This window comes from Vidua macroura, chromosome 2, assembly GCF_024509145.1.
Source record: "Vidua macroura isolate BioBank_ID:100142 chromosome 2, ASM2450914v1, whole genome shotgun sequence".
Taxonomy (NCBI): Eukaryota; Metazoa; Chordata; class Aves; order Passeriformes; family Viduidae; genus Vidua; species Vidua macroura.
Window position 1 is genome coordinate 90,049,737 of NC_071572.1, and position 14,586 is coordinate 90,064,322.

Here is a 14,586-nt window from a genome sequence, read left to right on the forward strand (position 1 = left end):
CAGTATTTTTCAGCATATATTTGGAACAAATGTGTGACTGCTGAAGGAATTGCCTCCTACACACCTACTCACTCACATCTTGCTTTCATGCAGAAAATTAACAATAGGGAAAAAAGACTATTTTTTCCTCATCAACTTTTGCTTTAATAACATATTTCAGCTTCAAAGTATAAGTCTTTTTCAAGTAAATCAGGAGACAAATTGTGGTTTTGTAATAAGAGCTATTCTCAGTTTAGTAATGTTCTTGTATAAGATACTATATATATATACACATTAATTGACTAAAGACCCAAAGTAAATCATTACCATCAATAACAAAACATTTTCTGAGACCAGACTTCTCTCCAAGGCAAGCAACAAACACTACTGAGATTTTACTTCTCTGCTAACAATTTGATCCACAAATATACACTGTTAAAGGCTCTCCACTAAAATTACCCTTCATTTATGTGCACAACACAGCTAAATCTGAGAAATATCCCATAATGGATATTTAGCCTACAGTAGTCTGACTGTTAACAGTGAGAAGATGAATGCTGACATGAGGCTACAGTTCAGACCCTTAAATTAAATGTAATTTATTTTATAATCTCTACATTCACTGTTCTAACATTTCAAAGCACAAATGAGGTCTGACCTGCAGTTCTGTTTGGCAAAATAAAACTTTTCTAAAACATGTGATTGATGGCAATGGGAAAATCCACATGGTCCCTTGAAGTCAGTAAGATCCAACAAAGCAACAAGATGGCAATCCATGTATGCCAGAGAAAGCTCAATCAAGACAGAAAGTGTGACTCACTATATAAGAGGACAAAGATAAGAAAAACACTGTAACTACACACAGAACAGTTACAGAAAACCTCACTGTTCCAAATCCAAAGCTTTTCAAAGCATTTAATGTTAACAACCCACCTTGACTTCAGTAAAAATGGCACATCACGACTGTAGTAGCACAGGAACCCTAAGAAATGTTACTAAAGGATACAAAAAGTCAAAGTGCCCTTACAACAACTGCATTCAAGTCCTGCTCACCTGTTTCCTTTCATTGTGCAAAAGCAAAATCTCCCTATTAAGAGATGGGAGATTAATCAGAAAATAAGCCCCCATGCATTCTAGCTGCTCCTCAAGTATCACAGGGCTGGTGGTGGCTGGCCTTAAATTCTGAGTGATAGCCAATTTGGCAATCTGACCATCTCCTGGAGCTGGAGTGAGCTTGGCCTCCTTATCCTGAAGCAAGAAAGAGAAGAGTTGGTGGAAATTAACCAAATTTCTCCCTCAGCTCCCACCAACTCAGCTGCTTCTCTCTTTCCCCACAAGGAGGCATGGAAGATACATGGGTAATAGGTGGAAAGGAATCTCAGCACTAACACACACCACAAACCACACTGCGGGGTGGACTATCCCCATGGCAGGTCATGATTCTCCAGCAAGAGATAGGATCCTAGCCTATCCACAGCCTCTGAAATCCTGATTGCAACTCAATCATAAGATTCAAGTGGCTCACCTCTGTATTGCTCATTTCTGTGCCTGTAAGACAGCACAGACACAACTTAAAAACCCAGTGAATTTCAATACAAAGTTTAAAGTAAAGAAAGAACCATTGTGATCAATCTTCTACTAGACAAGAGATCATAGTAATGCTGGTAATGGCAATACTTGTTTTCCAAAGTTCATAATTTGAGATATACACTATATATGACCCATTTATCAGGCTCACTATGCATCAAATACAGTCAGCATCTGCTCTCCTTCTGCAAAAGAAACTTTCACATTGTGTGTGAAGAAGTGTCTCATACTATTTTTTTTCCTATTGTCCAATTTCAAATTATACTTTCTGAAAGAATAGCTATAACCACCCATTGCTGTAAGGGTGGCATTACTTTTACTTCCATGTAGCCTTCTACAGTGAGCACGTGCAGTGGAGTGAGACATCACAGGGGTAACCCCCTCAGACCCCAAAACACAAGACAAAAACCATCACTACATGAAATACTTAAACTGAGATAGTGATAAATTTTGATTTCTGAATGGTTTAGGCTTTGACTCCTATCAAAAAGACATTTCCTCCCATCTAGATAATGAAGAAAGGCAGGCACACAGGGCAGCCAATTTCCCTGCCAAAATTCAAAGTTTAGCACTTCCTCCACCATCAATCTTGTTAAAACGTCAAAGCCATTTTTTCCTATCATAGTTATTTAGTAAGAGTTGATTAAAAGCAAGATAAGGAAGTTTTAAAATTTTATCTAAATTTGATGTGGAAAACTCCTTTGGTTTATTGTACTTTCAAAATGGCATGGCCTAAAATGTCTGCCTTTGTTAATGGCTTTTAACTGTTAGGGCACTAATGAAAACTTACAGACACAAGTGAAACACACACAAAGTACAATATTTGAATCATGTAAGAAAAGAGAATAAGATACAGACAGATACAAGGTACATATAAGAAATCAAGGTTTAGCAAAAAAGAGGAGCAGAATAGAGGCCAGAGCAGGAAGTTCATAACCTGCATTAGGTGGAAGATAAGAAAGCCAAGAGAATTTGTGAAATTGAAATTAATTTTGTGAAGAGAATAACATCTTTCACTCAAACCCAGAAAAATTATGAACTTTCATTGAACACACCTCAAAAAAGGTTCTTCCCCAGTTTGCCCATACTGGGAAACAGTGAAAATCCATCTAGAATTGTACATATTGAGACAGTAAGGTATCCTCTCCTTTTACCTTGTTTCACCACTTTGTTCCACTCTTGCAAATAAAGCCTGAACCGTGATACTGAAGAAGTTACACATCTCTGTATTCATCCTCTGATACACAGGAGAGCAGACACATGACACATATTTTGAGAAATCTCTTCTAAACATGAGTTTTCTATGAAAAAGTTGGGGTTTTTTTAATACCTCCAGAAATGTTTGGGGATTTAATTTAGAAGATGCAATTTTTAGGACCCCCTTAAAGTGAGTGCCTGAGCTCACACTAAGACACCCACACAAATTAGCCAAGTCTCAAGTTCTGAACAATCCAAGGGCTCCACATATTTCCACACTGAAAAAATGAAGAAATGTGGTCATAATAATATATTTTATTCTCAGCCCTCTTAGAGGGAATATTACTGTAAAATGAACAGGAGACTAGCTCCAGAAACAATATTGTCATTTCTCTTGATATTAGAATTTAATATTTATATATTCCCCACTAAACAGTTTATTATTCTGAAGCTACTCAACATCTGCTCCTAATCCCACTTAAAAACAACCTCACAAAATAAAGGATTTGCAGCTTACCATCCCTAATTCTCTCAGGAAGAAGCACATTTGTTTTTGTGCTTGGGCTTGGTGCTTGTTGTTGACAGGTAACGAAAGCACTATTCATACTCTCATCACCAGAGAGGTGTGCCTGTTTTGTAAACTTATTTTCACATTTCTTCAATAATAATGCAAGATGTAGTCATCTGGGAAACTACCAAGACTATGGTTGAAAGAGAAGTCAAATAGCAGAAACATTATTAGCAAAATAAACAGTAGATGCCAGTGGCCCAAGAGATGAAAAAGCGTAACTAAATGTGAACAGTTAAGACCTGAATGAAAAACAAAACAAAAACCAAAACAAAATGACGCAGAAAAAAAATGCAAAGCTCTCTTTGCACATAAGATGAGTGAAGGTGAATGTAATACTTTTCAGCCACAGCTTCAATAACACACAATTCATCTTTAAGGCATCTAGAATGCCTTAAAACCAGCAGCTAGCTGCATAGGGGGAACATATTCCTTCCCCGCCACGGGGCTACAGTCCTGTGCAACAGAGATACAGGCTGCCACTTGGGGATCTCCAGCTCCTGTATACACATATACATAGAGATGCTGTGGAGACGTCCTCATGAAACCTACCAGTGACAAATGTGTAAAATGTGGCTTTTAGATGAGGGGTGTAACACAAGAGGAGACCAACTGAGCTGTAAGGTGAAACCCAGAGCAGGTAGGCAGGGTCTGCCAGCACCAACAGCAACTGTGTGAAGTCATGGCAAGATGAGTGAGCAACTCATGTGAATGCCAGGACCACCAATACATGACCAAGCTATGGCAGATCAGTTTTGCGGAAGTTCACAACAAAACCTGGAAGACCACCTATTTGCAGAACCAAATGAAATAATCAAAAGTAGAAGAGTCTTTGCTGCTTGCCCAAGGCAGAGAAGTGACACATGTAGATGGTGGGCAAGAGGATGACACTTAACCTCACATCACCAGCTTGGATACCTTCCACCTATCCCCAGACAGGCCATGCACAGAGATATAACTTCTCTTGTGTTGCCACAAGACACAGGTGGCAGTTCTGCTGCAATTCATCAATGAGCCAGTGTGGTTTGTGCTTGTACAATTGTTTCTGTTGCTTATTAGCTCTGATACTGCTTGCACTCCATCACTAATGCCACAGTTAATGATAGCTGGAACATTGTTTCACAATAATAAAGGACCGGATAACTGAGTGTTGGTTGTCATCCAACTGCACCGCTGATCTTCGTGCAGACCAATGCTTAAGTCCCAGAGCCACAGATGTTCTGTGGCACAAGTCAATGCACCAGCCTCTGGAGTACACACAACTTCTGGATTTTCACACTCCATGTTAATGATGCTGCAACACATTTTTTGAATTCTGCAAACCATCCCTGCCCTCCTGCACACATTGTTGGAGCAAAAACCTATGCAGCCAGGATATTTACTTGTGATGTGAAAGAGTAAAATTAAAGGTCCTTCCAAAACAGCCTGAAGAAGAGATAGAACATGGCTCAATCGCTCTCTTGTGTCTTAAAAACTATCAGATTACGCATTTCCAAAAACCTTGAAATACAAAGTTGAGGAACGTACCACTCACTCCAATGCAATACCATGTAGCTTTTCTGCAGCTCTTCAAATGAACAGATTTCAAAACACATTTGTGAAGGATGCTGGTATTATTATTTTTCATCATTACAACAAGATCCTAGTCTAAGTTGACAGTAATGAAGAGGGGCTGCCTCTCCAGAACTCCAAGGCTGTGGTGCTTCGAGATCTTCCATTCCTTCCAGCCATGTTAATTCCTCTCTGCTCCTAGACATACATTATTATCCTGTGCTAGCTCTGGCAACAGGCAAGTCCTTCTGACAACCAGTCCAGCTCACTAACCTAGCAGATAATCAATCCAGCAAAAAGACAAGTGATATTTTTTCTCTGCCACTCGGTGTTAGGCTGGTTTAGGCTCCTGTGAAAATATAGCCTATGTCACACCTACAAGCCTGAGACTGCAGATGTTCTTCATCTTAGCCAAGGCTTTTGAAATCCCAGATACTGCCATCATAAACTCTAAAATTCCATGGCAAAACACCTTTCTGCACTTCACTGATTTCACAGCCAGAGATTAATTATACAAAGCCTTCAAGAGACCCTGGCATAAGGCATATTTCCAACATTACCAAGCTGTGCCTCTAGCATTTTGCACAGCTGCACATAACACAGCTGGCCTGAATGACAACAAAGAGTGAAATTCACAATTTCGGCACAAATCATTATATACCTTTAGCCTTTCTTCATATTTACTTTTGTAGTTCTGTAAATTTAGAATTTGGTAGGCACCAGTAAGCCAACTGATCAGGTTTACAAAGTAACAAAAGCAAAAACCATTATTCACTTGCTCCTACATTATCTTAAATAACTTTTAATGTATTTTCTACTAAAAAAAAAAAAATCAGTCTTGATTTAAAGAGAAAGAATTGTACATGCTACTTCCTAAGTGGTTTAACAACATAATTTGACCAAATTTCTTCCAGGAGCATAGGCAAGCTCTCTCATCTCAGTCAAGACAGAAGAATTGTCTCTAATGCAACACAGTGATAATTATTTTAATTAAAGACACTTTTCTGCCTGAGTTCACTACCCAATCTAGCTCACTACACAACCACTCAGGTGGGTGTACTATTATCCTACATTTTGGCAGAGCCAAAGACAGCACTGTACAGCAGCCAGTCATTGTTACATTTCTGAAGTAGGAAAGTTTGGGGTTTTCCTTTTTAGGAAGATGGGGAACAGGAAGAAGAGGGACTATTTAAAGTATATCCTCTTGTCAATTTTCCTTCATTCCCTAAAATCCCTATCTTAACAAGTACTCCCTGTTCAACAAGATGTTTTGGACTTCAAAGTCCAAAGGACCAATGTCTCCTACAGCTCAGATCTGACATCTTCCCTTGTATGCCACATCTCCCAGCACATATGTGGGTTTATGCCACTCATACACCCCACTACACACCAAAATTGCAGAGATCTTATGTACACCTAATTCAGACAGACTTTTTAGAATCAAAACACTGTCAGAAACTGATGAAAAGGAGTATTTTACTTATCTGCTTGTGACAGGATCAGCTCAACTTAATAATCAAGAGGATTTCTTCCACCTCTCCATAGGGAAAGCTGTTAATTAACTAATGAACACAGATTAGCATAACAATGATAAGACTCTTAGGAAGCAGGTTAAAGGGAAAACAACAGTAGGTAGTGCCTGAAGAAGAATAATCCAGATGGAGTTACGGACTAATGAAGCTCCCCAGCAGATGAATGCAGAAGCAAGCACACAGTATTTACATCGATTACTCAGAACAAAATATAGAGATATGCCAATGCAACGGTGACATGTCAAATGGGTGTGAAACATATTGATTCAAAAAGACAAACACTCCCTCTGTGAAACAGTCAGGGGAAATAAACTCTAAGCATGCATAATCCCATTTCACTAGATTTTAATTTCATCAAACACAATGTTTACTTTTCAAAGATATCAGAATCTCTATCAGTTCTCACTTCTCTAATCTCAACTCCTCACTTTAGTACAGATAAGCTCCATGCACATTTGTTCTTGGCTCCCAGGTATGAGTTTCACTAGCATGGTGCACACTGCATGCACACTTATCTCCTAGGCAGTAATCTGAACTGTGTGCTTGTAAAATGCACCAACCATACCAGCTCTTAAGCAAAAGAAGAAAAAAACTATACATATATACAATGGACTGTTAAGTTACTTAGTACTGTTCCAAAAAATTATCTGGACAGCCTGGGTATGGTTCTCTGAAAACATCACCTTGCTGCTCTGAAGCAAAAAAGAAAAGTACAATGTCAAGTACTATTAGGAAAGGAATACAGAAGAATATCAAAAATTTACAATCATCGAAAATCCTCAAGTACCTACATCACAGAATTCTGGTCAGTTCATTCAAAAACAGCATCATAAACCTAAAAAATTACATTGGGATGATTTGATGTATGGGGGAACATCCCATATGAAAAAAATTACAAGACCCTCCAGTTTAGCTAAGAGATGGCTGGAGGATGCAATCAGATAATTATACAAAATCACAATGGATACTGTAGAAGAAAAATCAGAACATTTTATAGTTATTTCTCATAATTTAAGAATTACTTAAATTATGAACCAGCAGGTTTCACTCAAATAACTATATTGATCTTTTTCCAAAAACACTTGTAAACCCCATTACACTCAGAAAAGCATGTTTTATGTATATATATATATATATATATATATATATATATATAAAGATTAAATAATATATATAAAAACTAGAAGAAGAAAAAAAAAGCACTCCAAAAGCAACTGGACCCATTTGTGGGCAAAAAACAACGACAACATCTCAAGCTTTTGAAATTGCTAATGGAAATAATGTAAAGTGTCCACTAATAAAAGAATCATCCTTACTTTTCAGACCTCTCTAAATCAGCAGCTACAGGCAACCACTGGAAAAAAACCCATCTGAGCAGAAGTTTTCTCTATTCTAGTCATAATATAGCACACATCCTGCTTGTTTCATGGGTGACAACTTGGAGGACTTTCACAAATCTTCTCAGCATGGGAATGATTCATTTGTCTGATTTTTTCCAACAGGCAACCTGCCATAACAAAAGCAGAGCTACTCCATCTCTCCCTTTCACCCTTACTATGAGCCATGCTTCACAGTCTGAAAAATTGCCTCACAATGAAGACATATTGCAACAAGAAACTGAACTTCCTTGTGGAATAAGGATTGTCATGGCCTTTGTGGAGAAAAGGCTGGCTGGTTATGTCAAGATGTGAGATAGTGGAGAATTGATGAGGCTGATTCAGTGAAACCACAAGCTAGGCCACTTGCTCATCTTGCACCTGGGCTTGAGCAAGGCTTAACAACTGCATGTTGCCTGGGTGAAGCAGAGACCCCAGAGCCCTGTGTTGTCTCAGTGAAGTGCAGAAGCACCCATGTCTCTGTGCCAGCCCTCAGCCTCACTGCCCCTTCACTGTGCACAACAAGCCCTGGTTTAGATCTGTTCCTCTGAGGAGACAATGATGGGAGTAAAGACCTGGTGAAGGTCAGATGGCCACCACTGCTGCCTCAGCCGTGTGGAGGAGCACACTGATGTACCACACTTCTGTGCTTTTTCAGCCACAAGATAGGTAGCTCAGTTTGAAGGTAACCAAAGACCCTCATTCACCCCTTGTTTATATATTAAAAGCCACACCTACCAATATGAAAATAAGAAAACAGATGTTCCCCCACCCTTCAACTATGATGGCAGCAACAGGCTGCCAATGATTTTCAACTGCAGTCATTCATCCTTTTGTCCAAGAAGTACAAATTGATATTTGAAATCCTTCACTATGGAAGGACAAGAACACAACCCCACTCTACATATAAGTCAATGGGCCTGCTCCTCTCCTCTCCCCAAAGCAGGCACAACTCTGTGGTAAGATTTGCTTCTCTGACTGCATTGGAGCTTACCTGGGAACACTTGCACACAGAGCTATGCACTTATATTTTGTAGGTCTAGTGCAGTTATCAGCAATCTAACAAGAACTTATAATCTGCTGCTTCAACAAAACAGACTATTCATGACTCCACAACCATGAAAGTTCTCATTCAATGTGACTGGACTCTAGTGCCTAAGTGGTTATAAATGAGAAATTAAGCCTATCTGTACCCAGCCCACCCTGATATCTGAGGACTAGCTAGAAGGCAGGGGGGTTTATTTCCTTACAATTTCATACACTTACCACAACAGGCCTGGTCTCCACAAAAGTAGGTCAAAAAGAGACACCACATAAACTGTCTTGGTTGATGGTATAAACAATCTGATCCTACTAACATGCTCCCTTATGCTCTTATTCTGTAAGCTTATTTGAACATCTGAAAGTGAAATTTCTAGGACCACTGTCATACCACCCAACTTCAGCCTGAAATCTCCTTCAGAATAGCAGGATAAATCATGAATTAAGCGGTACTGTGAGAAGGTGGTGATGTGAGAATCCAACACACACCTAACATCCACCCTTTGAAACAGACCACAGTCAAAACAGAACATTTACAAACTTCTAAAGAATGGAACTCTCCTGCAAAATCACAGAATCACGAGGTTGGAAGAGACCTTCAAGATCACTGAGTCCAATCCATGCCCTAACACCTCAACTAAACCATGGCACTGAGTGCCACATCCAGGGATGGTGACTCCACCACCTTCCCAGGCAGACAATTCCAGTACTTGATCACTCTTCCTGTAAAAATCTTTTTCCTAATATCCAACCTATATTTCCCTTGGTACAGCTTAAGACTGTGTCTTCTTCTGTCAGTTGCTGCCTTTGGTCAAATGTTCTTTGAACTTTCCAAGAGCCACACCACATAGAATAGCCTAACACGGACCTCTGGACCTACTTCACTCAAGCCCCTGCCCAAAAAATAAATTCTTTCAAAGTTAGATCAGGTTGTTCAGGGACTTGTTCAGTCAAGTATTAAATATCTCCAAAGATAGGAGATCCCACAGCCTACCTACACAGCTTGCTCCACTGCCTTCACCAGTCACACTTACTGTGGTTTTTTGTCTTCTCTCCAGCTGGAATGTTCCCTTCTGAAACTTGTAACCTCTTCTCTTTTCAGTGTGCAGCTCTAAGTGAAGTCTGGCATTTCTAATATCAGGAGTTGGAGTTAGCAAGTAAATTGTACAGTGAAGGTATATTATACACTTGAGCCAACCTGACAACTCCCAACTAGCAGGGGCAGAGCAGCTCTGTATGTGTCCAACAATCTAATTTCAGTGCCCCTGTGCTAGCTCTGCAACCTAAATGGTTGCACAGATAGCCAATACATCTTGTTAACCTGACAGAAATCCATTCCGTTGTTTAATTCCTATGTCATCTCAGCAATATTAATATCTTCTGCACAGGGTCACAAGGGAGAAAGCAGAGATGTAGGTAAGAACAGAGAACCTCTTTTTGGAGGGAGGTGGGGCGAACAAGCAATAACCTGTGAATTTACATTTAAGTGTCAGAGAATATCATATGCCAGAAAATTTCAACCTGCTTTAATAAACTCTCAGCAATAACTAGGCAGTGTTAGGCATGTTTCCTACTTCATCCTCTCACTTCTGGGATGAAATTTACATTTCTTTCCTTAATAATACAACCAATGTCTTCTCTAATCCATGAAGACAGCTATTAAAACAGTGCTTAACTGGTACTAATTATATTTGGCATTAATTACCACCAGAGCTAAACAGAACATAATAGATAGGAGATACATGGTCAGGAGACACCATGCCAGTAGGAAATAGAAGAGGAGTAGATTAAATCAAGTCATGCAGATGTTGGTGTATGGTCTTTACCAAGCCAAAGTCACATAGGCCAAACATGGATACCAGCCTGTGACACAGAGAAACTTCACAGCAAAGCATTAATGGGGATCTTCAGGTGAACACCATGCACCTTTACTAGAAAGGAATTACATACTCAATTTTTATACCTCAAATACTTTTACACATATTAAAGAAAATAGTCATAGCACCAGCCTTCAAAATCATATTTGGCAGCTAATGACAATTGATCTTTCATAACAATTTGTCAATTTATACCAAATTCCAATCCTTTCTCAAATTAGGCCTTTTGAATGTGAGCTATCTAGAACCTGTTGAAAGGCACTACTGGTAACAAGGGAAAAGCATTTCTATGCACCTGTAGAAGAGCTTGGTGAGAGAAAAGATTGAACATTTCCAGTTTTTAAACATGGCATGCCATGGTTTGTAAAGTCTATAAAGATCAGCAGTTTAGGCAATCAGGACTTGGGCATTTTTTATCTGACATCTAAAAAGTAATTTTTCAAAGGAAAAGTCAACTAACCCAGAGCAATGAAAAAAAATTAAGAAAATACTTCTCAAAGATTTAGAGAGCTCACAGTAATCCATGCTTATCCTCAAGGAAAGTTAATTAAACACATTCAGGTCTTTTTATTAGCATGCCATTATTTTCCTCAAGGCTTAGTATTTCAATTTGAAATCAAGGCAAGTATCAAGAAAACCACCACCACTCCCTGCTCTGTATTTTGAAATGCTGAAAAACCTTTGATGCATCCCTAGCCATCCGTATTTTGCAAGGATTGCCACTGTCTCAGCTGCGACAGACTGTCACAAGAAAACCTTGCTGAATCCCTTCACAGCACCCTGCCCAGTTAAAACCTTCTGCCATCTATTGTCAGACAATTCACAGCTCTGCCCTTTCCCATTGCTTCAGGTACGGCTCCACTGCAAGGTGGCTGATTCATGACCTCCAACGCTAGCAACAGGTTCATCACACTTCACCCCACAAGTCCACAGATTTTTACATAAATACCTTTCTAAGTGATCCCAGCAGGTTGCTTGATCAGTTCACTCCTCCCATCTGCCACAGAGAGATAACTTCCCCACTCTCATCCCTAAGAGGACCTTTAACCAAACAATGCTGCCCTCTGGCTAAATGATATTCAGATCATCACTGTATAGGTGCAGTTCTGAAACACAATTAGGCCCCTATTTTTGTACAGTTGCTAGCAAGACAGAACAAGAGCAAAGCTCATAACTCTTTCAGTCTCCGGGGTCTCATGTCGACCTGAAGCACCTGCTGAGCTGCACTCCTCTTCTGCATCCCTCCAAAGACTTGATGATTTCTGAGAAGGAGCTCTTCCACAGCCTACCCTGCTTAAAGCTTGTTTCTGAGTCCTTACCCTCACAGACAGCCTTAGTGAATATCCCTGTTTCATGCAGCTTCCTCAGTAAGAGCCATCTAACTAGCTCTTCTCACGTTAGTGCTGTCTATGAAACTTCCAAGATCAGCCATGGAAAAGAAATAAAAGAAGAAAAAGCTAAATACCACAAGTCCGCTTTCATACTGTCAGAGGCTGTAGGGAGGAAGGTAGAAATTCAAAAAGGATCCTACCATCCATGTGCTTGCAGACCCAAGACGTATTTTTATCAGCAAGTTCAGCAACTATTCTTCAACAGAAGCACAAACATTACCATAAGAGGCCTGCACCTTTTAATTGTATTAAGGTTTTTACTTAATTCAACTCCACAGTAAGTTGCATTTCCCTCTCTGTGCTAGCAGGCTATACTAGAGAAACAATGCCCACAACAAGTTACATTTAGTCTTCAAGCACAGATGCAAGACTTTGGAGATGCCACTGCACGTGCGATTGGTTTGATACTGAAAACTACTTAATTACCAGCTTCCTTCTACACCCCTGTTCTGTTACACAGTAATACTTACTACTGATTTTCCTTACTAAGTCAAACTCTCCTAGTAATTACTGCATTTGTGTTATTTTTAAAACAGAGATACGCAGACCTTACCAGGATATCTAACAATCTACAAAGACATTTTGTAAAGCATGCACGAATCAAAGGCAGCTCAAAGCTTGAAACCCATCACTAGTGGCATACTTTTTGAAGTATTTTTCTAAAAGGACTAGAGCTTGCCGCCAAGCTACTTATATTTACTGTGCTGCTTGGAAACACAGTGTTTTTCAGGCTTTTACTTGACAAGGAGTAACACGAATATTTTGATGGGACACCCATGAGTAAAGCTGATCACCTCTCACTTTGCAGTCGAGCTACTTCAGCAAGACATTAAAACTCAATTGTTCAGGCTCTGGCCATTGAGTAATTATTGATACCAGAAAAGCTTTGCTAGTATTTCTTTGGTTCTTTTGAAATCGCATTAATAGCAACACCTTACAAACTTTATTTCTGTCAGAATCACTTTTTGGTAAGATAAATTCTGTGGGGAAGGCTTTCAGCTAGACATGTACAGAAGATCTGCAATAAAGACCTGTAAACTATACCAGCCAACACAGAGCTTTTCATTCAAAAAGTCTTTTACAAGGATGCTAATCTAGGATGTTTTAACACAAATGGTCACTACTGGCATCCAGCCCCACCGCATTTCTGATCTTTGCCCATATGGGCTTTCTCTTCCACGTAGTTATGAAAACAAGGTAACACACAGACATCAGGGGCAGTTAATTGATAATTAAACAGATCAAATGCGAAGCACCACTAACGGCTTTGCTTCAACGCGGCAGCACCGTGAGCCTCTGGCTCCTCGGTGCCCCTCCACTTAAAGGAAAACTCTAGAACCGGATCGCGCCACTCCCGAGGCCGCTTCCACGCTGCCCAGGGTGCCTCGCTGTCCCCGCTGAGCTGGGGACGGGCTCGACCTCCCGCCGTTCCTCCGCTGGAGGTGCCCCGGGCCCCCGCCCCGGCAGAGAGTTGCTCACTGGCAACTTCGGCGAGGGTCTGGGCGGCGGACGGTGGCGGTACGGGGGCTCGGGGACGGACAGCCCGCAGGCGGGGCGGTCAGCGCGGGGTGAGGGCAGCCGGCAGAGCCTGCCTGGGGCGACGGGGAGCGGGCGGCACATGGAGGAGCGGCGCGGCGTGCGCGGCGGGGCCGGCCCCAGCTGCGGGGCCACAGGGACGAGCCGGCGCGGCGGCGGAGGGACAGGAAGGGAGGGAAGGAGCCCGCTCGAAAGGGGAGCGGGATGGAGCGGCGGAGGCGGCGCGCCCGGGCGGGCTGCGCCCCGAGCCCCGCGCCCGAGGGGCGAGGGCAGCGGGAACGGAGGCGGGGAGGGGAGAGAGGTCCGGCGCGGGCGCCCCTTCGGAGGCGAGACGGCGCTCCGGACGCGGCGGTGCCGCCGCCCGCCTCACCATGAGCACTTTGGCCGCGTTCTCCAGCTGGGCGATCACCTCGGGGGCGCCCCCCGCCGCCGCGGCCGCCGCCGCCATCATGGTCTCTCTTCAATGACGCGCCATGCGCTGCATTCTGGGGCGAGGCGGCCGCGCGGCCAATCCCGGCCCGGCCCGGCCCCGCCGCGGAAGCGAAGCGGCGGCGCCGCCGCAGCACCGCGAGCGCCGGGCGGGGACTGCGCCCGCCCCGCGCACCTCCCTCCGCCCGCCCGGCCCGGCCCGGCCCGGCCCCGCCCCTCAGGCCCCTCCCGGCGGCCTCCGGGGCGGGCCCGGCCCGCAGCACGCGGCGGGACCTCCCGAGCCGCGGGGCGGGGCCGCCGCCGCTCCCCGCCGGGCCCAGGTCGCAGCACTTGGCCGGCCCCCAGTTTGTTAGGGGTGGGAGGGGCCGCTGGAGATCACCCGGTTCAACCCCCCTGCCAAGCCAGGGTCAGCTAGAGCAGGTTGCACAGGAACGCATCCAGGTGGGTTTGGAATGTTTCCAGAGAGGGAGGCTCCACAACCACCCTGGGCAGCCGGTTCCAGTGCTCTGCCACCCTCCATAG

The 14,586-nt window shown here is 42.6% G+C and overlaps 1 protein-coding gene across 2 annotated transcripts in view; it reads right to left on the reverse strand.

Annotated features, from left to right (window-relative positions):
* XPO4 (exportin 4) overlaps positions 1 to 14,155 on the reverse strand; it is a 73,582-nt gene extending 59,427 nt beyond the window's left edge. For both annotated transcript variants that reach the window (XM_053971732.1, XM_053971733.1), the window contains exon 1: positions 14,006 to 14,155. In XM_053971732.1, the coding sequence (XP_053827707.1) occupies positions 14,006 to 14,086 (81 nt within the window). In that variant the 5' untranslated portion in view covers positions 14,087 to 14,155. The remainder of the gene's footprint in view (positions 1 to 14,005) is intronic.
* Positions 14,156 to 14,586: the final 431 nt, after the last annotated feature.